The sequence below is a fragment of the Podarcis liolepis genome, assembly GCF_965112155.1.
Source record: "Podarcis liolepis genome assembly, chromosome: 16".
NCBI classification, from domain to species: Eukaryota; Metazoa; Chordata; class Lepidosauria; order Squamata; family Lacertidae; genus Podarcis; species Podarcis liolepis.
This window is the reverse complement of record NC_139567.1, coordinates 15,656,334-15,682,344: the sequence shown is the minus strand read 5'-3', so window position 1 is coordinate 15,682,344 and position 26,011 is coordinate 15,656,334. Positions and strand designations below refer to the sequence as shown.

The following is a 26,011-nucleotide window of genomic DNA, read 5'->3' as shown; positions in this document are numbered from 1 at the left end:
TTTCCATTATGTTCTCCTTTGAAAACCAAGCTCTTCAAGTGCCTCATTTTGGCTCAGAAGCTTCTGGCATTAGTATATAAAACACTGTCTATAGCACCTTTGTTTCCCCCTTTGGCTTCTTTGACTGGCTATCATATCTGTTGGAAGTAGGGATGCAACACAGCTTGCAGTAAAGAGTTTGCATAGGGTTAAGACAGATAAGAGTAAACCACCTCCAGATCCCTCAACTGCCTCTTTCCCTTTGATCTCTATGCTGACCTATCATTTGATCTTAAGACTGATATTCTCAAGTTGCATCCTCTCTAACTTCTGCTTCTCCTTCCTCACTTCTCTCGGACCTCAAGCTGCAAGGTCATCTTGGAATTATCTCTTCAGGGAATAAAGGGGAAAACATGGCCATCTTTGTTTTCTTCATCTTAGGTTAGTTTGGAACTAAAAATGTTATATTATCCAAGTTGCGTACTGCTTATAATAAACAATTTATTTTCCATCAACAGATTTCATGTGTTGATTGCAAAAGGAAATCCTACTTTCTAAGCAGATCCACAACTCTGCGCATCATTTTCAAAAATATCCTACTGCACCTTCACAGTCTAGAACTATCCTGCCCCCATTTTCATCCTCACCCCTTATGGATGGTTTCTTCCAAACTGGATACTCCCCAGCTCATTGGCTTTCCCCTAGGAGACAGTTTAAAAGCCTCCCTGTCACATTTTTGGTATTGAACACCAGCAGTCTGGTTCTATTTCAGTTCAAGTGGAGCTTCTATTCAGTATGTCCCTAAACATTCTCCAGTGCCTAACCAATCAAACTCCTCCTCTTGACACTACCATTCTCATCTGCACATTAAGACCCTTCAGCTCCACCTGTTTAGCTGATCCAGAGTGTGGAAGAGGTAGCTTTTCTGAAAAAAACAGCTTGAACATGATGGATTCAAATTTCCTACCTAGCAACCTAAATTTTGTTTCCAAGGCTGCATAACTGCATTTCCCTATGTTGTTGGCACCAAAACTGCCAAGACTCCTCCCCAGCGCTACCCAGATGAAGTGTGAGATCTGCTTTCCTTGCACTAGGCAGGCAACCTGCCACATACATCTTCCATCCTGGATTAGCAGTCTGATATCTGACAATAAAAATAGTTCCTTCCACCTCAGCTTCTGATAAATTCACTTTGGTTAAATAAACTAAAGGGCAATATCTCAAAAATGCATGACCCAACAAAGGTATTATGCTATTATTGATTTTGGGAAATGCATTTGAGTTAAACCACACAGTTGTGTGCAACTCTAAAGTTTTGACGAAAGCCTATTGGACCACTTTCACTGGATAGTTGCTAAACCTGGTTGAAAATTGGTGAGAATTCTATCCAGCCCTGTAATCTTCTTACAGAGCGGACCTCTGATCTGGACAATATAATTCCCTAACACAACTGTGCTGCATGTAGTGAGATGCTCCTGTTCCTGTAGCAAAAGGGAAAAAAAGAAGGAGGGAGGGAGCTGAGAGGGCTGACAGCCCATACGGGCAGCCTAGGCATATAGTGAGGAAGGGCCAAGAAGGGCGCAGCTTCGCTGGAGGCCAGTTTTACTGCATTTCACCAAGTCCCATTTTGAGAAGTCTGAGATGTTTGTGTGAATATAATCAAGGCAATTTGGTGGCCCAAATTCTGTTTTGCTTTTGTTTATTTTCAGGTTTAGGGAAGCTTTTTGATCAAAAGACTTCAACCAGGTTTTGACTTGATTGTGAGGAGATATTTGGTGTGGACCCTCTTTGCAAGCTAGGTGGGTTCTAATCCATGCCCGTGGACCGCAGTGTCCCTGTATCCACTGAGCTCCCAGGAACAATGCTGATGACTTGCCAAATGCCCTACATGTGTGTCAGGGAACTGCCATCAGAGCGAAAGGCAAAGGAGAGGCTCCCCGATTCTGAAGGAAAGGTACCAGCACTAGGGGGAGACGCAGCTTGGTAGAGGAGGAAGGAAATCGGCGTAACACCAGGGATCAAGGAGGGAAAAGGGAGGAAGCGGAGGGAGAGCTCCGGGATTCTTCCCTGGACGTCAGTGAGGAAAGCACTGGTCCTCCACTACCCACGCCCTCCCTGTGCAGAAGACTCCCGCGCAATGAAAGGCGGAGACGACTGGGAGTCAAACAGCTTTTATGCTGGAAAAGGTTTAAGAAATGCCCACAGACAGATTCTGCTAGCGACTGAGGCAGCCACACTGAGATGGGCTGTGCAGTCAGGACGGTTTAACCAAGGCAATTAAGCCCCCTAACGGGGACAATTTACGCACGAGTAACTCAAACCCATTACAATGTGGTATCTGTGGGCTCCATTACACAAATCATCTAATGACAGTGGAGCTCCCTATGTTTCACTTTCACACAGATCCTGAGGTCTTCTGTTCTGAAGAAACTTCCTGATGAAGTGACCCACTCAGGTTTAGGATTGCTGGGGCAGCCACACTAAAGCTGTTTGGTGAAGAGGGTGTGAAGAAGAAACAAGAAAGCAGAACTTGGGATATATTCTGATGACTTACCAATAGCAGGAGCACTGAATGCTAAATGTATCTGAAGAGACTCGCTTGGCAGGGACAACAAGGCTGAGCTGGAATGGAGCCACGCATGTGATTCTCCCTTCCTTTGTTTTGATCCCTGAAAGGTTTATCCATCAATAGCAAAGTGTTCGCCAAAAAGCTGTACTCCTTGGTAATAAATTTTCCTTTCACCCTCCGTAAAAAATAGTGTTTCAGTCCTCCTTGTACCCCAAAATGTTCTTTTTTTATTGCAAACTGACAAGACCTGAGGTGGATGCTCTTCTTTTGGTTGGCTGAGGGGATCCCTGCAGTTCTTGAGCCACAAAGGAGTTTCACACATTGCCTGATAGATGATGGAACCCCTCCATGTTGCCTCCGTTTATAAAAGTTTGTGATTTATCTACATCAATAATATTGGGGTAGTTCCCCCTTGAGCAGAGGCAATGGAGAAGAGAAATCACAGATACTGAACACAGAGATCAACAGAGGGTAAGAATCTACAGTTTTTTTGAGGGAGCAACCTATAGGGGCAACCCAACTAGATGGGCAGGGTATAAATAATAAAATTATTATTATTATTATTATTATTATTATTATTATTATTATTATTATTTGTTAATAAGGTGTTCTGGGCAGTTATCAGGGGAAAGTTGTGCTGTTCATTACTTTGCAAGTTAAAAAGACTTTCATACTCCTTTTACCATCACTTCCCACATGGCAAAGAATACAACAACTTACATAGCACTGGGGAATTCTGATACCCTAAGAACAGAAGTGCAACCCTGAGGAGAATGCACAGGGTTATGCGCAACACAACAGCAAAACAGGCGATTTGTCCTGAGAGTGTTGTCTTGGCTTTATTTTGGACCAGGCTGGGTGTCCCTGGCATTGCAAGGTGTTCTAGGCTTTTCAGTCAAGGCAAGCAGAACTCAGTAGCCAGCAGGTGCGCGGCTGTACAGCTGAGCCTCAACAACCGCTTCCTGTGCGTAGCTATTTGTCCTGGTTACTCTGAAATGCTTGAAGGGGACCATTGAAAAGTATCAGATACATAAAAACGAACATGGTGTGTGCAAAGCAGGCCCTGCCTGGGGCTGAGAGGGAGCCTGCCAGGCCGAACTCTCCCGCCCTCGGAAGAGAGACTATAGACGGCGCCGCGGTGCTCGGAATGAAGCGCGGTCCTTTTCTTCGATGGGGCTTCCTCGCAAGGTAAACGAGCGAGCCGGCGCCCGATGGAGCCCCTTCGCCATGCCCTCAGGACCCCGCTCCGGAAGCGCCACGAGGGAATGTTGCGGCGGCGGGAAACTGGCGGGACGGAGCCCAGGAAGCCGAAGGCAACTGAGCCGTAGGTCGAGGCTGCCGCTCGCCAAGAGGCCTGGCCTTGAGGGACGCTGAGGCGGCGGATAGACATACTTGGAATCTCCCACACCGGTAGGAGGAGCCCCGCCGGGCTGTGAAAGTGGGCACTGGGCCCCGGTGTGTGGGGCGACTCTTAGCCGGCGAGGCCTTCAGAGCCTAAGCCAAAAGCCAGGACAAAGGGGCCTCATCCGGCCCGCTCAGCGCCCTGTTCTCACAGTGGCCCGTCAGGCGCCTCTGAGAAGCCCGTCACTCGTGGGTGGAGTGTAGGCCTCCCCTTAGTCCCAAACCCCACGGACCCCAGCTAGGGAGGAAGGGCAGCAGGAGTCTCGGACCGGCGGCACTCATTCATTCATCCCCCCCCCCTTTAATCACAGGAGAGCGTGTCGCCGCCGCCGCCCATCGGATGGGCACGTGTGTGCACCAGGTAGCGACGAGAAACGGTGGGCAGGGAATTGCGCTGGGGGACTTCAGGTTTCCGGCTAGCGCCTTTCAGGTAAGGCTTTTAAAAAGGTAAGGCGGAGCTCTAAACTCTGGGGAAGGAGGCGCCTTCCTTTCTTGCCTGGGGCGATCGACAGCAACCCTTGAAACCGCGGTGACTTTCGCGGGCCCCCTTGGCTGAACTGGCTAGGGTCGATGGCGTCGGGCGACATACGGAATATAGGAAACTGCCTTGAACTGAGTCAGAATCATTGGGTCAGCTAGCTCAGACTGGCAGCACCTCTGCGAGGTAATGGGGTGGACCAGGGTAATACGGCGCCCTGAGCAAGAACAAAATTTGGCACCTCCCCCTCCAAGTAGTTGTTATTTTCACAATACTGTAATTCGTTTTGATACAGCTGCTTTTTAATAGATCTTCTCAGACGATACCTATTATTATTATTATTATTATTATTATTATTATTATTATTATTATGTGGCCCCTCAACTTAGCACCCTGTGGGGGGGAACCGCCCTAAATCCGGCGCTTCAGGTAATGTCCCCCAGCCCTACCTGGAGATGCTGCTGGGGCTTCCATGTACAAGCCAGATGCTCCACCACTGAGCTACTTCTCTTCCTAAGGGCCACGAGCTCCCCTGCTCTGCCTTAAAAGGAGAGCAAGCATTGAGCAGCAAGGCAGAGTGAAATTGAGGAGGTAGGCAGGAAGGAGCCTTTTGGACTGCCTGGCTCTGTGTCTTTCTTATGGCATGATCTTTGGCATCACTCTGCCTCAGTTTCCTGCTGGGCAAGAGGAATAGTGATTGCTTGTCCTGGAGAATGTAATAGGCAGAAGAGAAAGCACTAGCCAAGGTCAAAGGATACTTTACAGCCCTCTGACCTCTGGGCCTTATTAAAGATCTTATTAAAGATCTAGATGACTTTTTGCTTTTAGAACAGGCTCTCTGCCTAGGCTGAAGTGAGGGCCACTGATGGGGAAATGCTGAATATAGGCAGACTCTGTTGTGGCTTGAAGATGGGGCTCAGCTCAGAGGCTGCTTTGCACACCAGATGCATAGGTTGCAGGGCTGAACCAGGAATTCTGGTGCTGCTGGGTGTTCTTGTGTCCTTGGAGCAAGTGTCTGCCCAGCCCTAAGAAAGAGCAAGCATTTGCAGAATATGTACTTTTTCTCTGGTCTTAGTCAGCGGACAGGCTTGTAAGGCTTGCTTGGACAGTCCCATCCTAGAACATTGTACTGTGGCTAGAAATGTTTGACCTGAAATACATCTCTAGGGCCAAGTGCCCTTGATTCACTAACTGGTAACACCCAATTAGTGAGTTTGAGGCAGCTCCGTGTGCAGCTTGCCAGGATGCAAGGCATGAAGGCTGGATGTGTCTCAAGGGGTTGGTGGGCAGGGAGACAAGAGACTGCCCATCCAAAGGTTAAGTCGATTTAGAGTGGCAAGACACTATTAGAAAAATTGTGATGATTGGTCAGGAAAGGATGCGTGGCCATCATGGTGCTGTGAAGAGTGTACTTAATGGCAGAGCAATTCTCGATGCACCAACACATCTCCAGTGTAAGATAAGCTATATTCTAGCTGTTCCTGGCCGGAGGGTGGGATGGAGACAGTATAAATCTTTATTTTTTGCCACTCCTATAGGGTGAATTTAAGATACATTTGTGTTTTCAGGTGGTGTACACCAAGACTGTGTACACATTACCAGCTTAAAATGCAACTAGGTATTCCCCCCCGCCCCCCAATTTGGGTCGAAGCTGGTTTTGGGGAAAGCACTTCAAAATGCCGCATGTCATAAAAAACTACAGGAAACATGCAGGATGGACAGGGACCATGTCTAATGTGTGGACACCACTTCCAAAAGCAGTGGTTGGAGCACACCAGATGCAGAGTGAACAGGAATATGTACACAACCCTGGTTCTGTGGGTAAGACAAGTGAATGAAGAGAGTTAGGATGCAGGGCAACTTCCTCTCCCTGCCCTCTACATGTCCATTCCCTCTTGACATATCTCCTTTTTTGCCCTCTACATCAGAACAACAACAACCAGCAGGGGTTTCCCCTCAGTTGAGGTAAGCAGATATGGTGGGTTAAGCCATTTATGCTGGCTCATGCCCAACTCACCAAGAGATGGGAATATATGCTACATCCTGACCTCTCCCAACTGGAATATCTGGGGGTTGGGATTGCACTGTTAGCTCTTGGATGAGAGGTTCTGCTTCTGTGGCTGGTGCCAGGATACGCTTTAAGGACGTTAAGCTGCAGCTATGCATGTACAACAGCGCACACAATGGGGGACACTTCAAACATGGGGACCCATTTCTTTAGTTTTTGTAAAAGCATGCAATAGTGGGGCTATTGTGACCATAGCTGTCAACCTTCCCTTTTTTGCGGGAAATTCCCTTATTCCAGCGCCGTTTCCCACTGCTTCCCGCTGCTATCCTGGATTGTTAGATATCCTGTAGACTGTCCCCGGGACAGATGAGGCTGCTGATCCCTTATTTTCAAATCTGAAAGTTGACAGCTATGGTTGTGACCCACCTTAGATCAGGCAACATCCTAGCAGTGGCTCCTGACCCACCAGTTGAAGAAGTAGTGGCCTCCAAGGGCACTTTCAATTCTGTGATTCCAGAATTCATATATTTAAGAACAGGGGTAAGGCAGACTTCACACTTGATTATATGTGTGTGTGTGTGTGCACTGAAACAAAGAAAGCTTGGGGGAGAACCAGTATACTAGTGCATACATACATATACACACACTCTTACTAGTATACTGGTTCTCCCCCAAGCTTTCTTTGTTTCAGCAATATTATTATTGTGCTTTATAAAGCCTTTTTGTTGTTGCTTTTGTTGGCCAGTTGGTAGTCAGAAACCCCTTGGATCTAGATCTACCTTCAGCCCACCCCTGTGTTAGAATGTACACAGCATTGCAACAGATGTCTCTCACAACCATCCAGGCTCTGATCTAGCTCAGGTTTGGCACAGGGAGGTCTGCCTGATGAATCGGAGGTAGCTCCTCAGCGCTGTAGGCTTGTGAGCACTGCAGGAGCTGCAGAGTTGCTGGGGGAATCCTTGGGTGTAACTGAATTGCCCCTGTGGGGTGGGGAAGTGCCCCTCTCCTGGAGCAAAGAGAAGAGAGCTGAGGTGCACCCAGTAGGCAGCTCTTTGCCAGCGATGCAAACCCCTTTCCCCGTGCATATTCGCTTGGAGCAATTCCAAGCCCTAGGTCAGCCTGTCCACAGGATAAGAGCCTTTGAGCCAGTCCGGACAGAGGCTGGGCGCCGGGATGACCTCTTGCCACTGCCCGCTGGAAGCGGAAACTGCCTAGCGTGGTAGCGCCGACTTGGTGGCTTAGGAGCGTCCAGGTGAGAAGGACTGTTGGGTTCGCCTCGGCTCGGGCTGCCCTTCTCCGGGCATTCCTCGGGGTGGTCTCCGGAAGGGCGCGGGAGAGCGGGCGGGCAAGCAGCGCGCGCCCAGCCCCGGGAAGGCACCTGCCCGCGAGCGCACCTGCCCCTGCCTGGCCGGAGGTTAGCGCTCGAGGAGAGCGAGGGAGGCGTCCCCTTCCCTCTCGCCTCCCCCCGCGGCCTGTGTGGGCGGGGATGTGGGAGCCCGCCCCGCTCCTCCCTTCCTGCGCGCTCGCTCCTCGCTGGCTCGCCGGCTGACAGTAGCAGCAGCTGGGCGCAGCGCTAGGCGGGCAGGCGAGCGAGCAGGAGGGCAGGCGAGCGCGGAGCATCCGACGACGGGGGAAGCTGGCGAGGGCCGGCCAGGGACACGGGCAGCGGCAGAGGCAGGGCGCCCGCCCGCCCGCGGCACCGGCCCCCCTGGATGGCATGTGGCTGGTCACTTCTTGCCTCCTGCTGCTCAACTCCTGGACCAGCCCAGGTAGGCGAGGGCGGCGGCGCCCCGTCGGGTCGGGAACTTTTCTAGCCGAGCCGCTCCGGAATGCCCGGCGGCTCCCCAACGCCACTTGCGCCCGGCTCCAGGGAGCTCTTCCTCCCGGTCAGCCCACCGCACTTTCTGACTCTTTCGCGGTGGAAGCGCCCTTCGGCTTCGGGCAAGAGGGTGCTTCCTGACCTGCCAGCGACGGAGGGGGCACCCTACACTGGCGCCCCCCCCTCCCGTCGCCGGTGCTTGGGCTAGTTCAGACTTGCACTTTGGTCTGCTTTTGACCAGTGTGTAGGTCCTCTTTCCCCAAAGGTGGTTGGTGGGCGTTGTGGAAAACGATCCTAATGTGATCCAGAACTCTAGGTTTTTTTTTTGTTTTTGCACGGGGAGTTCTCAGATTTGTCAGGGCTGCTATGCTGCTAGCTGTGTCCCCCCCATCTTGAGGTGGGGATGGCCTATATTTTGCTTTGCTTTGTGTGTCCCCCCCCCACATTCCCCCAAATATATATATGTGTGTGTAGGGCACCCCTTCTGCCAGTCTCTCCCAGAAGAAGCATCAACCCTGGGGAATGTTGGTGTTGTCTGCTTTTGGGTTTCTGTTCTGGTGAATGTGAATTTTGGGTTAGCAGGGGCTGTGCCCGGGAGCCTGGCACAGGCTGGGCAGGCAGAGAGCAAGTCTGGATCCCTGAGCTGGCAATTATTGCCATTAACTCTTTGTAGCCTCTGAAATTCATTCATCAGGGAAATTAAAAATAACGCACCCCCGCCTCTCCTCAGCCCATCTCTGCAGAAATGTATTTAATTACGTGAATGTTGAATAGATACCAAGGCAGCATCTCCCTGTGTGTTCGAGCAAGAATTCCAAGGCTTAAAGCTGCCAGCGATACTTTTAGAGCTTTGTTCTTCTGTCCCCAGTTGTCAAAGTCAACGTTGAGCCATATTCTAATCCCATAAGATAGTTCAAACCCTGATATGCCTTTAAAATAACAGCCTCCCCTCTAGGAGTGCTTTACTAAATCTAGCCCAGCAGTTGGAAAGGAATCAGATTTGGAAAAGGGGGGATATGAGCCAATTCAGTTGTCAGGGCAATGCAATTCTTTAAGAAGCAAGGTTCTGTTTGGAACTGGAAGCTGGGGTTTGGGGGTCTTCTGTACAGAAATTGGGCCCCCACTAATGAAGCCATTGTAACCAGAAGGCAATTGGATGTTGCATCGGATGAAATTACAACCCGGTTTAGTGTAATCGATCTGTGTTGCATAAAAGGATGGGCAATTTGCAGCTTCTGCCATCTGTTTGGTGCACAATCCACAAGAACAATCATGCAAGCGCTGCAATTTGGGGGGTGCCTGCCTGCCTGCCTTCCCTTTCACAGGTTCCACTGTGAGATTTTATCCTGTCATGCCTTGTGAGCAAAGCAAAGTGTCTCTCCTTCTTTTGGCTCCAATCAGACAGACTGTTAAGAGAGCAACATACAGAAATTGGGTGGTTGCTGTAGAATGAATACCTATTTGTTTGTTTTAGCACATTTTAAATGTTTTGTTTGTTTTGGGCAGAATAGTTATGTGAATGCCAGTTATTAATCATAAAGTAACTTTTTAATTAAAGCTAGGGCTAGTCTGTTTTTGGGGGGAGCATCCCCCCAGATCTCTCTGTGTTGAGGTTCTGCTTGTCTCTGTCATCCATGCCAGCATCTGATTTGCCTGCATTTGCATTTTGACTGTGCAAAAGGAAGAGGGGGGAAAACACACACAATGTGTGCTATATTCCCTTTGATTTTTTCACAGGCAAAATAATAATTGTTTGTACTAGATTGATTGATTAGTTTCATTCCCAGTGGTTTGGGAAAGTGTCTTTGGTGGTAGCAGCTGTTCAGTCTTTGAGAAGACCAAATTGAGTCTTCCTCAACAGAATCTCGCACAGCCTCATCCCCTTTTTGGAAGCCATGATTTTTTTTTTAATGGACCCCTAACTGCTTCTTTGTTAGAAAGTGTTAAAATGGAGCAGTTCCAGAAAGTGAATAACAATACAATAGGTTACATTATATTAGGGTGAGAAATGATATTGCTTAATGCATGAAAAGCCTTTTGGATACTTAATATATTTGGGCATCTAAGCACAACAGTTTAATGGGCTTCTGTTGTAGAAAAGGGCTCTGTTATAACAAAAAAGCAAATAAACATTTGATCCAAGGGAACACTAAAGTTTGAGGAAAAAACCGTCAATGGGTTGGAGCCCATTTCCCAGATTTATATACAGGCGGCTAACAAGTGTATGTGGGTATCTCACTGGGCAGAGAGCTCAGTGTCACTGCTTTTACGACTTGGGAGCAGAGGAGAGGGATGTGAGCAACTCTGCTTGCTTTGCAGACATGTCCAGTGTCATGGCTGGGTATCCATGGCTTGGCGCAGGGTGGTGGTGGTGGTGGTGGGGGATGCTTGCAATTCTGTTTCCACCCCACCTCTGCCTGCTGCATCCTATTTATGTGGAGCTTTTCTCATATTAAAATCAGGCAGCTATTTAGTTCCCATTTGCACCACTTCTGTTTCCTCCCTTGTGCCTCCCCCTCATTGTGCTTTGTTTGTCTTAGAAATTAAACATGGGATCCTCATTAAGCTGTAGAGAAAGGGCTGGTTTGACATGTTCCAGGTTCTGCTAAATAGCAGCGGCATTGGAAGCTAACGGATGGGGGCAGGGGAAGTTGCCCACCCCTGCATGACTGCTAAGCCTTGATGACCCATTGCCTGGGGTCCTCCAAACCCCAAGTTGGCTGCCAAGCAGCATACCTTTAAAATCTAGGGGGTGCTGCCCCCATTATCTATCTCGGCTGGAGCTTTTGGCGCTCTTGAGAGCAAGCTGGGCACAACTTGGCTCCAGGCTTGGTGATGGAATTTAGTGACACGTAGCCATCTCTCCCCCCTCCGGTGTTAACTGCACCGGTGAGAGTGGGCAGAATTTCATATTTGTTTCGTAAGCACCCTCCATACCCTTCTCTTGTCATTATTTTCCCCCTGCTAGGCTGGCATTGGAGGGGCTGCCTGAGCCCCCCTGTCTCATTCCCAGCAGCGGAGGAGCTCTGTGAGAGAGGAAGAGCTGAGGCGTCTCTCACATTCTGTGGCTCAGATCCTCCCAACATGGCGGCCCACACGTTCTGCAATGTGCCAGGAGGTGTGATTTCTTCCCTTCTCCAAACAGCATGGACTAACCACCTGCCACTCTATACCAGAGAAGGAGGCAATTGGGAAGCCAGTTTTCCATATTAGGAAAAGCAGTTTGAAAGGCCTCTTCAATTTCAGTTCCTTGAGAAATCGGAAAGGAGCAAAATTATTTATTGTATCTGAATGGAAGTGGAAAAAAAAATCTGCTGGATTTCAGCTTTTTCTTCCATCTGTGTTTGTTGTTTGTATTTCCTCATCCTCAGTAAGCCTTCAATTTGTGGCAAATCATGCAAAGAGGTTTCCCCTTAAAATGTAGCTAAATATTTTTCCTTAAAAAAAATGATATGGTGGCCTTTGCCAATGTGCTAAATAGCATTGCTTGGCTGTAATGTCCCCACCAGCTCACTTTTAGCTTACCCTTGATGGAGGTGTGTGAGTGTGTGCATTTGAACCCTGTGTGCATTATCCTGAAGTGCCTGGTAGACATGGCGGTTGGGTGAGATGAACAGAACTCTGGAGAGAGGCTTCTGAAAGCTCCTGCCTTCTCTAGACTTGCAGAATAATAGAGCTGGGTCAGAGCTTCTCCCAGCAAGGGAAGTTGTGGTGGCAATTAGTAATTTGTGTATTCAAAATGGTGCAAACAGCTTATTGCCCATTGCCTAAAATGGAATGGAGCTGAGAGAAGCTGAAACAAAACTCACACTGGGTGCCAGAAATTGGTGCACTGCCCTCCTATGGCTGATCAGCCCAATTTCAAGCAGTGCATAGCCTCTCCTTGTATGTTTTATATTTTATTTTTTCAACTTGTATTTTAAAAAATTCCAGAGTCATTAACGTAACAAATCTTTAAAACACAAAAACACCCACTCCACAGATTCACCACATTATCCTTGTAAATTTAATGTGGTGGTTGGTGAGTTTTCCAATATATATATATGTGTGTGTGTGTTTAGCAAGGGGTGTGGGATCTTAGCATGAGACATCTGTGGCAGGGAGGGGAGATCTCATTGGGGCGAGGCATGCATTGGATGCATGACTATGCAGATAGTGTTCTGGGTGTGGCAAAGGAGATGCTTGGGCTTCTGCATACTGTAATTGCTTCAATTGCACCACAGTCTCTTCCCTACTGCCGCTTGATTTCCAGTGTTTAGCTGTCTCTGTCCCAGTCAAGACTTCCAGAAGGATGCCAGCTCCTCATTCCCTCATTCTCAGGGAACTGTTAACCTGGATGCTCTTGATCAGGGGTCAGCAAAGTTTTTGTGGCTTGGGCTGGTTCATGGTCCTGCAGACGCTGTGGTGGGCCGGAGTGCAGGCACATGCACAAATGCGCAAACACTATTTCCGGCACTCCTTCCGGTGCGGAGGAGGCATGCACAGCTTCCCATTGGCTGCAGGAGCTTCCTGCAGCCAACGGGATGCCTGCCAGTGTCACGGAAGGCGTTCCCCGCTTTGCTGCACACTGGTTTAGCGTGGCACACGGGAGATGACTGAGCGGGTGACAGGGGCCCATGGGCCGGTTTTAAACAGCCCCCATGGGCCGCTTGTGGCCCATGGGCCTTAGGTTGCCAACCCCTGCTCTTGATGGATGTAGAGTCTTCAGCACAGAGCGCTTTGACGCATGCTGTCCTCTGGAGCAAGAGGCAAGGAAGTACTCTGTCAAAAAGTGGGCCATGAGGCAATGCCCTCCAATATCTTAACCAAAGGGTTGAGGCAGTGGTTGGCTTGCATGATTTTGGGTGAAATCCTTCCCTTCTCCTCACGGTTCAGATTCTGATAATGAGCCATTGGGAGTGATAGCTAAAAGGGGTAAGGTTGAAGGCTCCCAGAGGGAGGTTGATCCCTTAGAATTGGTTGTTTGCCTTGTCATCTCGGCACTGGTGTCCCTGACACACTCACTTATTCTGACAGCTGCTAAGGTTGTTGTTTTTTTAAATTAAGAAGCAAGTTATTTAAATTCTTCCTAAGCTCTACACTTACAGCAGATAGATTGCATCCAAGGAGAGAATAAGTCTCCTAACATAGTCCAAGGGTGGCTGGTGTAATAGCTGGTTGTGTCTGAAGCCATTTAAGGGGGAAAGAAGGTGGTCTTTGCCTTGCAGTGTTCAGAAGTCCAGTTTACCCCCCTTTTTAAAAAAAAAGAGGGCATAAACAAGCTATGAGGAAGCAAAGGTTGCTGGCAGCTTCTTGCACCTCTTGTCAAAAAGCCGTTTGTGGCTCATTGTTAACTTAGCTTCTAGGTGGGAATGGCAAGGCAGGTTTGGGGGTTCTCCTGCTTCTTCTTGCTCCCCTTTTCCCACTGAACATGTTGTCCAAGTCCATCTTGTGCATTAACTCCACCATTCAGTCCCTTCACCATTCAGTGTGCTTTCAGAGAATGATACTTGGGTGTGGGGGAGCAAGGCGCGATGGAGGAGGAATTGCTGCCTGGAAAAGACAGCTTACCCTAGAGATGCTCTGCACATTTTGCTGTTGACTTGTTACCCCCTACCCATGAACAGTACCTGTGCACAGTAAGAGCCTGTGATCAGTAGGGCGGGCAACAAGGATGGAGCAGCTTTCTAAGCTCATGGTGAGGTTGAAATTTCTGTACCCGCAAACCACTGCATCCTTTGAAGTCTGATGGAGTGGACATCTGCCCCACTTTTGCAGCCACCATTGCTGATTCCTACTCAACTCTTGGTGGCATCTGTATCTTTTACCTCTTGTTTTTGAGGATTGCAGCTCCATTTGGCAGAGACCTGTCAGGAGCCTGTGACTTAGGTGAGGCCCTATTGACTGCGGTATTCCCTGCTGAATTCATCTGACTGGTAAAATATAAAATCTCCACTAAAGGCTGCTAACTGGTGGGCTGTAAAAAAATAAAATAAAATAGCCCACTTCCCCTCACATCTCTTCAGTAGGTTTAAGCCATCGTAAATGTCTTTTGACCCTTGAAAAGAAGAGCAATGTTCTTGTCATGCAAGATCATTTTTCCTTGTGGTCTCACCTGTGGACCAAAGGCTGGGCCAGTGTAGCATCTCAGTCTATGATATTTAGAGGGTGTGGTAACATGTGGAAGGGTGAGAAGATGACTTCTTGGAAGGGGGTCAGAAACATCTCTGTGCTTTGCCCCCAAGACGTGTGCTGGATGCAGACGACTGCTTTGACAGAAAGGGACCTTCATCTTTCTTTGCCAGGTTCCTTCTAGCAGTGCAACACTTGAAGAAGTCCAGTGAGGAAGATGAGTAAATATTATGGTAGAATGATGACAAAATGAATCTCTTTCCCCGGACAAAGCCGAAGTATTAATATTTCAATACCTCTAGGTTGCAATTTCCTACAATTTAAGAAGATTGCTCTGTGAGAACTCGAAATGTGTTTTCTTCAGCGCTGGGAACACAGACTGTGCATCTTCGCTTTGGTGCTGCTGTTCTGTTGCCATCCCATCCTCCCTTCTGTACCAGTGCCGAAGGTTGGGTCTAAATTAATGCCTTTGATATGTAGGTTACAGCCAAGGATTGTGACCAGATGCCAGAAGTGATTTCTGTTTTAAAAATATTGCAAGGCTATTTCTATGTTTTTAATCTCTCCTGGTGATTTGGAGGCAGTTTTATGAAACATGGAATTAGGATGGTGCTCACCGTTAAATGGTAAAGGAGATTAGATGGATTTAACTCTATGCGTCTGTCTCATAACTACTACCAATCCCATAACTTCCATTTTCTATTAAAAATCCATTCCGCCCCTTTTGACCTGCAAAAGCTTTACTAGTAATTTGAATTCCTCTCCTTATTTATGAGGATTTCCTCCCCTCTTTTTCCCCACCCCCATATCTGTGCAACTAACCTTAACATGGTGAGTAGGGTGGTGGACTCACTGCAGAGAAAATGGTTATCTCCCAAGGGGTTGCTGCTCATGGGAGCACTGAATGCAGTGGTGAGAGAATGGGGGCCCTCCTACTGGACCTGAGTGGGCTTTGCTAGCAGCTGCATGAACATGGCTGCCTCCTCTAAGGGCCCCATTTTGACCCTTAAAGCCATTCTTGCAGTGAGCCCAGATTTCTGTAAGCCAGGACCAGGGCTGTGTCTGTTCTTCCCAGTTCTGTGACCCGAATACATTATGCAAATATTTGCTTGGCTGGCATAATTCTGTTTCTGGCAGGAGGTACGCAGAGCTTGTGTATTTATTTATTTGTTATGAAGATTTATATCCTGCCTTTCTATAATATATCCATAGTGGCTTATTAACAGGGCTGAAATACAAACACAATAGTAAAACAACAAGATGAAATGCTGTATCAAGTAACAAAGCTTCAGAGCTTTGATTGCTGAAAGTCCAGCTCTTCCCGCCTCCTCTGTTCAAGCTTATCTGCTAGAAATGCCTCTCTACTCTCTTACCAAAAATCTGCAATTCTTCGGATGCTGAATTTTATGTCTTGCACCAAATCCCACTTTTGCACAACTGGGATTCTTTTTAACAAAAGAGAAATGCTGGACTAGGTGGATCGAGAAGAAGGTGCTTATTTTGGTCTTAGGAAAGAGGGCAAACATTGTTAGCCATTGAAAGGATAATGAGTATTCACTCTACCTGTGTAAAACTCACACATGTTGGCGGGCCAAGGAAATTCTTGTAAGGGAAAAAACAAGAGAAAAGGGAAAAAGAAAGCAAACCAGGGATGGAGTTCCCTCACCTCAGGGTTGAAGCAGAGCCGTGGACACCCTGGAGTGGAGAGGGACTGCCAGACAATGTTCACACAATAATGGACTAGATGGTTGTTTTCTGACACTCTTCTAGTTAAATTTGCTGTTATGTAGTTGTGATGACCCTGAGTTGATGGTGAGGAGAGACGCAGGAACTCAATGGGTAGCATGTCTTAGGTATCGTGGTAGCAGTAACTGGAAGCTGGCTTGTGCCTCTTCCCTACTGGCAAGGGCCTATGATGAGTGTGTGTCGTCTGCCTGGAGTTTCAGAGAAGGGGATCCTTGTGTTTGGGTTTTGTCCTGGGGAGGCTTGGGATGAATCTAGCAGAAGCATTGTTTGGTCCATAACAAAGTGCCTCCTGGCAAATAGCAGGAAATGGTGTGGCGCATCTTGTCCCCCCAAAAATCTTCTCTTGCAGCAGAGTGCCTCCCCACCCCAGCAATTTTGTCAGGCAGATGTTTGTATCCAGAGCAAGGAGCTTATTCTGAGAGAGGGGCGGGTGTGTGAAGAGCCTTTCCATCGCCTCCTGTGGCTCCATTCAGACAGTTTTTGCTGTCTTGCAGCTCTGTTAACTGCTTCCTTGTTTCTAAGAGATGCACATTACTGTGCCTGTACTATGAAGTAATTAAAACATTCTAGATATTATTTTCTAATGCCAGCCCAAGAAAGCTGCGTGGTATTTGGACCCATGGTATTAGAAGAGGAGACGGCTTCTGAATATTCACCATCATGATGAAAACAAAAATATTTTTTCCCATCTTGCTTAGCGTTTACGGTCTCATCCCTGCTTTGTGTTGAGATGTGAATTGCTGTGCCCAATAAGGCTTTAATAGCCTTTCCTCAAATGAGCAGTTGGGATGGAGGCATCCTCCCTGGAGGGGCTGGTGGTGGTAAAGTGGTCTGCTAAGAATATTAATAGATGAGCCATTTTTTTGCCATTCGCTGCCATTTGTCTCCCTCCTGCACCCCCCCAAGCAAAAAAAAAAAAAAAAAACTGGGGAAAAATTGAGGTTGTGGAAGGTCCCCTGTGACTTTGTCCAAAGCGATAGTGCTTTTTCCTTCTTTGCATGGTTGTAGGCGCAGCTGGGAAGGTGGCTGGGCTCTGAGCCCGAGGAGGAGCTGCTAATTCCCTGGCACAGATTGCTCCGTCCTCGATCTTTGTCCTTCCACCTACTTAAAAGTAGCACAGCTAAAAAAAGGAGTCAAATCTGAATGGCTTTGGGGACCTCCAGCTGATTCTCAGGAAATATCTGGCCCCATCCAAGCACATTGCAGCCTCCAGCATGTATATAGGTGTTGGTGTGGGTGGGTGTGCTTGTGCCCCTTGCAGAGAAGACAAAAGTGCTTCTTTCCCCCAAGTAGGGTGCTCTTGCCCATATCTGAGATTTAGGCACACTGCCCCGTACCCCGTGAATGGCACAGTAAATGGCAGAAGTGACACCAGAGCAACTGACTAAGCCTTCCTTGTTGGGGTGGTGGTGGTTTCAAGAGGCTTCCTGCTGGACACTGGAGGGCAGCACAGAGGCCTGGCAGATCTTGAAAAAGACACTGGAGGGAGATGTGGGTGTAATTGGCTGAACTGGCTTAACCCAGATCCTTATTCCTGTGCATGATATTCCTGTGCAAGAGTGGGGTGGGGAGGTCCTTGTCCCTCAACTCCTTCCATTATCTCTTCCCAAGCTACCCTCCACCTGAGCAGCTGTAGATGTTTCCCTCCTTTGATAGCTATTGTACCCTTGAGCAGTGATTCTTCTGAAAATCTTCATCAGTCTTCTCTCTCCCCTCCCCCTGGTATATGTGCTAAGTTACACATGTTCTCAACAACATGACAAATTGGATAAATGGGAAGCTCAGTTCTACCACTCATGGTTATGTGAGATTCATTAAATTGTTTGCTGAAATGTTTAGGGGTTTTTGGGGTTTTTTTTAATGGGTTTATTCATTCTGTAAGAGGGTTGATGGAAAACATATAAGCTCACAGGGATCTGGAGTATGTACTTCATGAAGTCCTGGCTGCCCAGTCAGCTCTTGAGTTTTGAACATTTGGCAGATACTTCCTCTGAAGGCATTTCAGAAGCTGCTGTCCTTGTGGTTTGAGGGATGCCTGCTGAAGCTTCTGATTCTGTGGTTCTTGTCAATAATTGGGGCTGTAAATCCTTCCCCCAGAGGGCAGACCTCCTGGCATAGCCAAACAGCCTCATTCTGATGTGGCCTTGAGGGTCTGTTTGGCACTTGTAAGCCAGGACCTTGTGAATTTGCACTGGGCTCTGAAACGGAAGTTTAGCAGGCCTCTGCTGGCCTTGCCTTTGGAGAAGGTGTCTCAGCAAATATTCCTAGAAAAGAGCCACTGTCTCATTTCCTTGGTGCTGTGGGTGAGCTAAGGTAGTGGAAGTATCCAGTGGCAATGACTGGAATGGCTTTTGGGATTTGCATGAGGGCGCTCCTGGCACCACTCCTCATAACGCTTGATCTCCCATTTTCTTTCTTCTCCTCTGCAGCGCAAACAGAAGATGTTGGAACCAGCCTCTACTTTGTGAACGACTCCATTCAGCAGGTGACCTTCTCCAGCACTGTGGGGGTGGTAATCCCCTGTCCAGCAGCAGGGTCCCCCAGTGCCACCCTTCGCTGGTACCTCGCCACTGGGGATGACATCTATGATGTCCCACACATCCGTCACGTCCACGCCAATGGGACGCTGCAGCTCTACCCTTTCTCGCCATCTGCCTTCAATAGCTTTATCCACGACAACGACTATTTCTGTACTGCAGAGAATTCTGCGGGGAAAATCAGGAGCCCAAATATCCGGGTTAAAGCAGGTATTGGCTGACTGGCTGCTCTGGGTCTTGTCTTCAGTATGGTTGACTTCACTTGTAGCGGAGGGAGGATGGTGGCAGTCTTTGGGCCTGTGCCCAGTTACTTTTTTAGCAGAGCATAGACAGCTGTGGCTGTGTTTGGTCCCAGACAATCAGGAATATTTTCTAGGAGAGGTAAATGAGTGTCTGTTGGATGAGTGTCTGAATGCTGACTTTTGAATTTCAGAGAACTCTTTGTTATGCTGGCTTCTTTAGACACTTTGAATGAAACCTTTTGGTGAGGTCTGAGCTGGGCCAAACTCCTGTCACCTGTATAGGAAATGTTCCTTTGCAGCCATCCTACTTGCTTTGTGAGCTGCAGCCTAAACAGGCTGATGGCTAATTAAGCAGAGGAAAATGATGAGCAAAGTAGCAGAGCTCTTCTGGTCAATGATTGTCAGAGACTGGGTGGGCTGAGTACCCCCAGTGGTTCCATTAGGTAACCTATTAAGCATTGGACTAGCAAAGTGCATACTACCCCAGGGACCAAAGGAGCTTTCTTCCTTCATTGCCTTGCAGCAGTGTAGACTGACATTAAATATCCAGAAGTGAATTATTTACCCGAATTACAGCATTGGTTATAATATTGGGGAGGTGCAGGGCGAGAAGAATGTAAGGACAGAACTTAAGGGCACGGGTTGCACTTGGCCAGAGGAGCATTCAGAATTCTCTTTATGCATTGGTTACCTCCCTGCTTGTGGCTCACACCTGTGAGTGCTGAAAGAGCAATGTGGGAGGGAGGATACAAGTTGGACCTTTTTATGGCAGGTGCTTACTTCTTCCCTAAACCAGTAAGGACTCTTTTCTGGTTGACGTTTTACCTTTGTGACTCTGAAGAAATAGGACTGGTAGTTTTTCCTTCCAAATCCACAGCTGGAAATAGGCCCTCCCAGGTGTGGAGGTGGGTGGGCAGGCTGTGGTTTCTGCTATGGGTACTTTCCCCCCAGTGTGCCCTTGTGGGCTGTTGCCGGGCCTGGGCAACACCACCTCTTTCTCCTGCAGTTGTCTGTGGTGCCCTTGGTTTAAACTGCATGTTTAGGACGACAAGCGTTGATCAGCAGTTTTTTTTTGGTGGCTTCAGCATTGTAATGTATGACTTTCTAAAAGACTGATTTGGATTCTGAATATCTTAAAGGGCCTTGTTGGGGAAATCCTCCTGTTTCTGAATGCCAAATATCAATTTGCATTCCGACACATATTTCCCAATGGGAAGGGAAGGGTTGAATCCTTGAACCCTTAACTCCTCTAACATTTGTTACCAGTTACATCTTCTGGCTAACTTGAGGGTCAAATATCCCTCTTTCCCTGTGGCATATTATACAATTACGTGAGGTATGAAGAGAAAAGCTTTTCTCTCTTTCTCATATAGTACTGGAACCTGAGGGGATCCATTGAAGCTGAACAGAGGACAGGCACAAGAGGAACCACTTCTTCACACAATGCGTCGTTAAAACTATGGTTTTTGCTGCCACAAGCTGTAGAGATGGCCACCAACTTTGGAACACATAAGTCTTCAAAAGGAGATTAGATATATTTGTACAGCATAAATCTCTCAAGTAACGGTATCTATATGCTACCTGCAGTATTGGAAGCCGTGTGCCTCTGAATGCCAGTTTCTGGGGCACAGCATCAGCAGGAGGCTGTGACGTTTATGGCCTCCTTGTAGCCTTTATTTCACCTGGGTCAAAGACCCAGTTTGGCACCCCCCCATGCACATTTGTGCAAACACATACACACAGGCCGGGAGCCTCAATGGTGACCCTATGGAGGCTTCACCTGGGGCAAAACCCCCATCTAGCCCCCTCCTCCCAGGTACATCTCTGCTTTGGAGCATTTTCTGGCTGTAGTGAGAAGCAGGATGCTGGACTAGATAGGCCCCCTTTGGTCTGATCCAGCTTCTGCCGGACACTTCTTATGTTTTTCATACATTGTATGTAGGCTGCCTTTGAAGGTTGTCTAGAAACTTCAGAATACAGCTGCAAGATTGCCCACGAGCTGTAGTAGGAACAGGTCTCACACTAGTACTTCACTGGCTCTCAGCCTGTTTCTGGACCCTATTCAGAGTGTTGTTTTCCACCTTTTAAACCTCTTGATAACTTGGGACCAGGATCCCTGAAAGATCAACTGTTTCCCCATGTACCAGTCTGCACACCAAGGACTTTGCAGGAGGCCTTTTTCTGGTCCTCCTGCTGAGTGAGCTGCAGCAGGTGGTTCCTGAGGAAAGGAGACAGCAGCACAGAGAGTCTTGCCTTCACCTTACTTTGTTATCGTTTTGGCTCCTGGTCTTATTTCCCCAGGCCTTTTAATCTCTTCTAGATTCAAATTGTTTTTTTTTATCCCCCCCGTTGTCTTATGCTGATTTAATATGTTTTGTGGCTGATAGTTATTATTTTATGTGTTTTGAATTTTTACTCCTGTTGCAACTTGGCTGTAGGGCATTATATACTTAAAATAAATTTTAACTGCTGGTGTTCGTTCTTCGACCAGCTTTCAGCATATGACAGGATAATTTATTTTCTGCACTGTGATACTTTGTGCCTTTGTTTTACTGAGGTTCTTGTTTGTTTTACTGGGTTTATTGTGTGTTAGGCTAGGTGGAGGTTTGTTGGCTCTGGAAAAACAGCTGGTAATACATCCTGCCCCAATGCACAATGCAGGCCAAAGTCTCTGGGCGCTTCTTGGAGGAGTGCTCCCAATTGAAAGCCACGTGCGAACCTGGTGTCATGTGCGCTGTAGGATGGATGACTGTGCAGGGTTGTGAACAAAGGGGATGAAATTCTGCTTGAAGTGCAGCAATGGCTTCTGGTTTCCACTCTGTCCCAATCACCACCTCCCTGTTTCTTTCTCCCCAGTTTTCAGGGAACCTTACACAGTCCGGGTGGAGGATCAAAGGTCAATGCGTGGAAACGTGGCTGTTTTCAAGTGCCTCATCCCTTCTTCGGTGCAAGAATATGTCAGTGTTGTGTCCTGGGAGAAAGACACGGTTTCTATCATCCCAGGTAAGACAGGAGGCATTGCTGCCCCTCACCCCCTGGTCCTGCTGCTTCCTTTCTTCTATCACATGATATCTGTTGTCATTCTATCTCTAGTGATCCCTGGCCAAGGGGCACAATGGATGCTGGCTGAGGATTGTCAGCCCTTTTGCCAAGTCCCAATGCCAATGGGGCCACAAGAGTGGTCCCCCCATGTTTTTTAGGAACAGGGCCCCAGGGTGGATTCCCTCCTTCCCAGAGCTGGGCTGCCTCTGCATTTAGTCAGCTCTGTAAGGCCCCTTAGAGCTTGGATCTGGGGGCTATGGTGGTGGACTAGCTGGTGCCACGCTCATTCAGAGAGATGAGGGGAATGTGAGGAGGTGATAGTCTTGCTCAGACCACCAAGAAGAGACTGGCTGCTTATCCAGGCCAGCATCCTGTTCTCAGAGTAAACAACCAGATGCCTCTGGGAGGAGGCCTGCAGGCAGGACCCAAATGCAGCAGCTTGAGCTCCTCTCCCTGCCTGAGCTTCCCAGCAACTGGTCTTATTATACTGAGACATGCATTGGCTGATGCCTTCCTCCCTTCAAGATAGTGCCCTTGAGACAAACAGGAGCCACACAGAACCAAAGATTGTGTTTAGCCTGGAAGTGCCTTAGAATGAAATCCATCAAATGGTTGGGGATGTTACTTTGAATTGTTCTTGGAAGTAAACACTCAAATCAAAGAATCTGACTTGTGTCTTGCAAGACTTTAATTGGTCTTTAAAGGCTATCTGGAGAGAACATTTGACCAGCCTGCCTCAAAGCCCTACTTCTGCAGAGACTGCCAGGGTTTGGGCAGACCCAGAAGAAGGGGGGGGGGTGCACCAAGGATTGTGAAGGGAGATCCTCCTCCCCCTCTTTGACCTTTTCAGTGCACACTCTGTATTATTAGAAGGAAAAGAAAACTGATTTTATAAATTGCTCATTGATTTGAGAGCAGTACTTGCCTGAGGCAGCGTCTGCTTTGGTCTGTTGGATAATTCTCCTGCGCAGCTTCTGTGTTGGCTCCCGAAAGCTGGGATGAGCTTTCTGGGGAGCACACACCATGTGGTGATATGCTGTTATTTTGGTTGCATTTCTGGAGTTGAGGTTCCATATTAGAAGACTAACCCAATCAGAGAACAGGCATAGAAACTGTGCCCTGATTTCCAGAGGGCAGAACATGTAATGACTACAAAAACTAACTGGGAGAGAGAGAAACTATTGATTTGTTCTCATGGAAGAACCACCTAGCCATAGTTCAAAGCCTTAGAAATGCAGTGAGATTCACCAGCAAGTTCTCATCTTATACCTTGTGTTGCATCTTCCCTTTGAGAAGGCTGCCATTTGAGTAGAGGGACTTAAGGACAGTGGGTAGGAGAGGGCAGCTGAAATGCCCTTCTCTGATGCTGTGTTTCATGACTGCTTTGTGTCCATTTGTTCCCTTATTATATAAGGACTGTTCTTTCTGGATGATGTAGCTACAGACATTGAGGTGCTATCTGATGCTGCCTCTAAGTTTCTTTAGTGTGAAACCATCTTGTGAAGCTGCTTTCTCGACTCTCCTGCTAGATCTTCCTGAGCTGAAGTGGTTAAGGCTGCTGTTGTGAGCCTTGAGTACTGGTGACTCAGAGGAGCCTGAAGGACCTGGGGGAATGGGCTGCTGCACCCTAGCAGACCTGAGACTATAATAGGGCCATACAGGCTATCCAGAGAGCCCTGCCTTTGTAAGCCAGTAGTGTTTGGCCAACCCTGCAAAGACTTGGCAAGGGCTTTGCCCCAAGGCCTGTTCATTGCTGCTGGATGTTTGTCCTTGCAAGGGTCAAGAAATGCCTCTGGTCTCAAAGCTGTCTTGCAGAAGCCTACGGTGGAAGCTGAGAGTATTGGATGTGATGCCCGAGACCTCAACACTTCTTTGTTGTTGGAGACCTAAACTGTGGGTGTTTCCATGGGCAGGCAGTGTACTCAGGTTTTTCCTGTTCTTGGGGAGTGAACAGGCCTCCTTGCAGAGAGAGAAGCCTGTTTTCTTTCCTCTGCTCAGTAAACTTGAGCAGTTGCTAGCAATCTCCTTATCCCTGGGTGGGCTGTGCTTCTCACAGTTGTTGGGGTCCTCAATGTTCCAAGCAGCAGTGGGATTGCAAGAGGGGCTTGTGGTAGAAGGGGTGACATCATACTGTAGTGTCTGCTATTGGGTTGCTCTGAAACCTCTTTGGAAGCAGAAACATACAGTGGCTGCTCCCCTATGTATGTTTGCATTTTTCTGCATGAGAAACACCTAATTCAGGTTTATTTGAATGCTGTCTTTCCAATCCCTTACTCCTTAAGACTTTTACAAGATGCAGGAGTAGTGGACTTCACCACCACCACCACACACACACACACACACACACACACACACACACTCATCCCCATCCTTGTGTTTACCATCTAACTCGATGTAGAATTATGGAGAATTTGAAAGTTTGCACACAATTTTGTGACATTTTGTTTGGCCAAATAAAGGTATTGCCCTAATGTGTCTATTTGAAGATAAAACCACACATATCCAGTAAGACCTGTAAACAGTTGGAGCAGTTAGTATGAAGTTTCCAGAACATGGAGTGTGAATGTACTCATTCCATGATAATATGCATTCATTGCTAGGTGCAGACACATTTGGGGGAAGCTGTACCCAAGACATTGTCTCCATGCCATCCTTGTTCCACACTATTAGCTGTCTTAAGCGCATTCTGCAGGATTGGTTTTAATCCATTTTGTGTTGAGAGCATTTGATGCACACTACCATGTAAACTCGGCCACACAATACAAATAGTAATTCCTGTTTTTAGCAACATTATTACGTGAATGTATGCACAATTGCAAAGCCCTATGTATAAGACGGCTCTGTGAAAAAAAGAGCCTCGTGCATTCCTACATGTGTACATAGGCATGATCTAGTTTGGTTGTTTGGGATTCGTTTCTGTTCTTGTGGCCAAAAGAAGTAGACTCGGTTGTTGCAGGAGGTTCAAATAAGTGTGCATTTGGTTCTTGCCTAATTACTTGTAGCTGGAGAAGACTATGTGAGTCCAGGAGGTGATTAATGCCTCCTTGTAAATAGCAGTCACTTCAGCCTTGAAGGAGGAAGTTGTTTGGTCTCTCCTTTAAAACCCCTCTCTGGACCCGGAAGACTGCAATGTTTATCACCTGCTCACAAATATCCACTTTTGGGCAAAGTGCTTGAGTGGGTAGTAGAAGGCTTTGTTGTATGCTGCTTGGATCACTTTTCGCTCCTAGGGGTTTACCAAACTTCTAAATGTATACAATGGATTACCTACACATCCATTTCAGTTTCATTTCAGGATTGACGTCAGTGCCAAAACCCGATGGATGATCTTTGTAAGGAGAGAAACAGGGAAAGTGTGACCTTGTGAATTCTCCATGGTGTCTCAGCACCTTTTGATACCATGTGGAAGGCATGGTGATACAGTGTTTCTGCTCCTACCTGCACTGTAGGTTCCATAAATTAGTGATGGAGGATTCCTGCTTGAAACCATGACCCTTGTATCATGAGGGTTCTGCAGGGATCCACCTTATCCTACATACTCCTCAACATCTGTGTGAAGCCTCTGTGCTTCAAGTATTTGGAATGCAGTGCTTTCAGTATGTTGATGGCCTTCAACTCTGTTCCTTCTTGTTGGGTGAAGGCTATGAATATACCAAACCAGTGCCTAGGTACAGTAGTGAGCTGGATGAGGGGTAAGAAACTGAAGCCGGGATCTTTTGATAAAGGGCAGTATATAAATCAATTAAATAATCATCATAAGCTGGATGCTGATATGATAGAGGTACTGTGAATAGTTGGTTCTCAGGCTGGGGAGATCCATGGTAGCCTTCTTTTGAACAAAGTTACTTTGGCCATGAAAAAACAAGTGCACAGTTTGAGGGTACTCATAGAATCAATGTTGTCATCACTAGAGACCTAGGTGGCCTTGGTGACATGGAGTGCTTTGGTTGGTTCACTAACTGTGAACACATCTGATCTATGCTCTGGAAACCTTCTGGAAGGATCACTGCAATTTGTTATATGGGGCTGCCATTGAAGATGACACAGCAGCTTCAACTGTTGCAGAATGTGGCTGAATG

The 26,011-nt window shown here is 47.6% G+C and overlaps 1 protein-coding gene across 5 annotated transcripts in view; it reads left to right on the top strand.

Annotated features, from left to right (window-relative positions):
• Positions 1-3,462: 3,462 nt before the first annotated feature.
• The window catches only part of DSCAML1 (DS cell adhesion molecule like 1), a 166,509-nt gene continuing 143,960 nt past the window's right edge, over positions 3,463-26,011 (top strand). The window contains exons 1-4 of one of the 5 annotated variants that reach the window (XM_083480326.1): positions 3,463-3,958; positions 4,261-4,379; positions 18,541-18,858; positions 21,747-21,893. In XM_083480326.1, coding sequence (XP_083336452.1) covers positions 21,791-21,893 — 103 coding nt within the window. In that variant the 5' untranslated portion in view covers positions 3,463-3,958; positions 4,261-4,379; positions 18,541-18,858; positions 21,747-21,790. Of the gene's footprint in view, positions 3,959-4,260; positions 4,380-7,672; positions 7,688-8,000; positions 8,205-18,540; positions 18,859-21,746; positions 21,894-26,011 lie in introns of those variants that run through there. The other 4 variants (XM_083480327.1, XM_083480328.1, XM_083480329.1 and 1 more) reach the window with 4 other exon arrangements.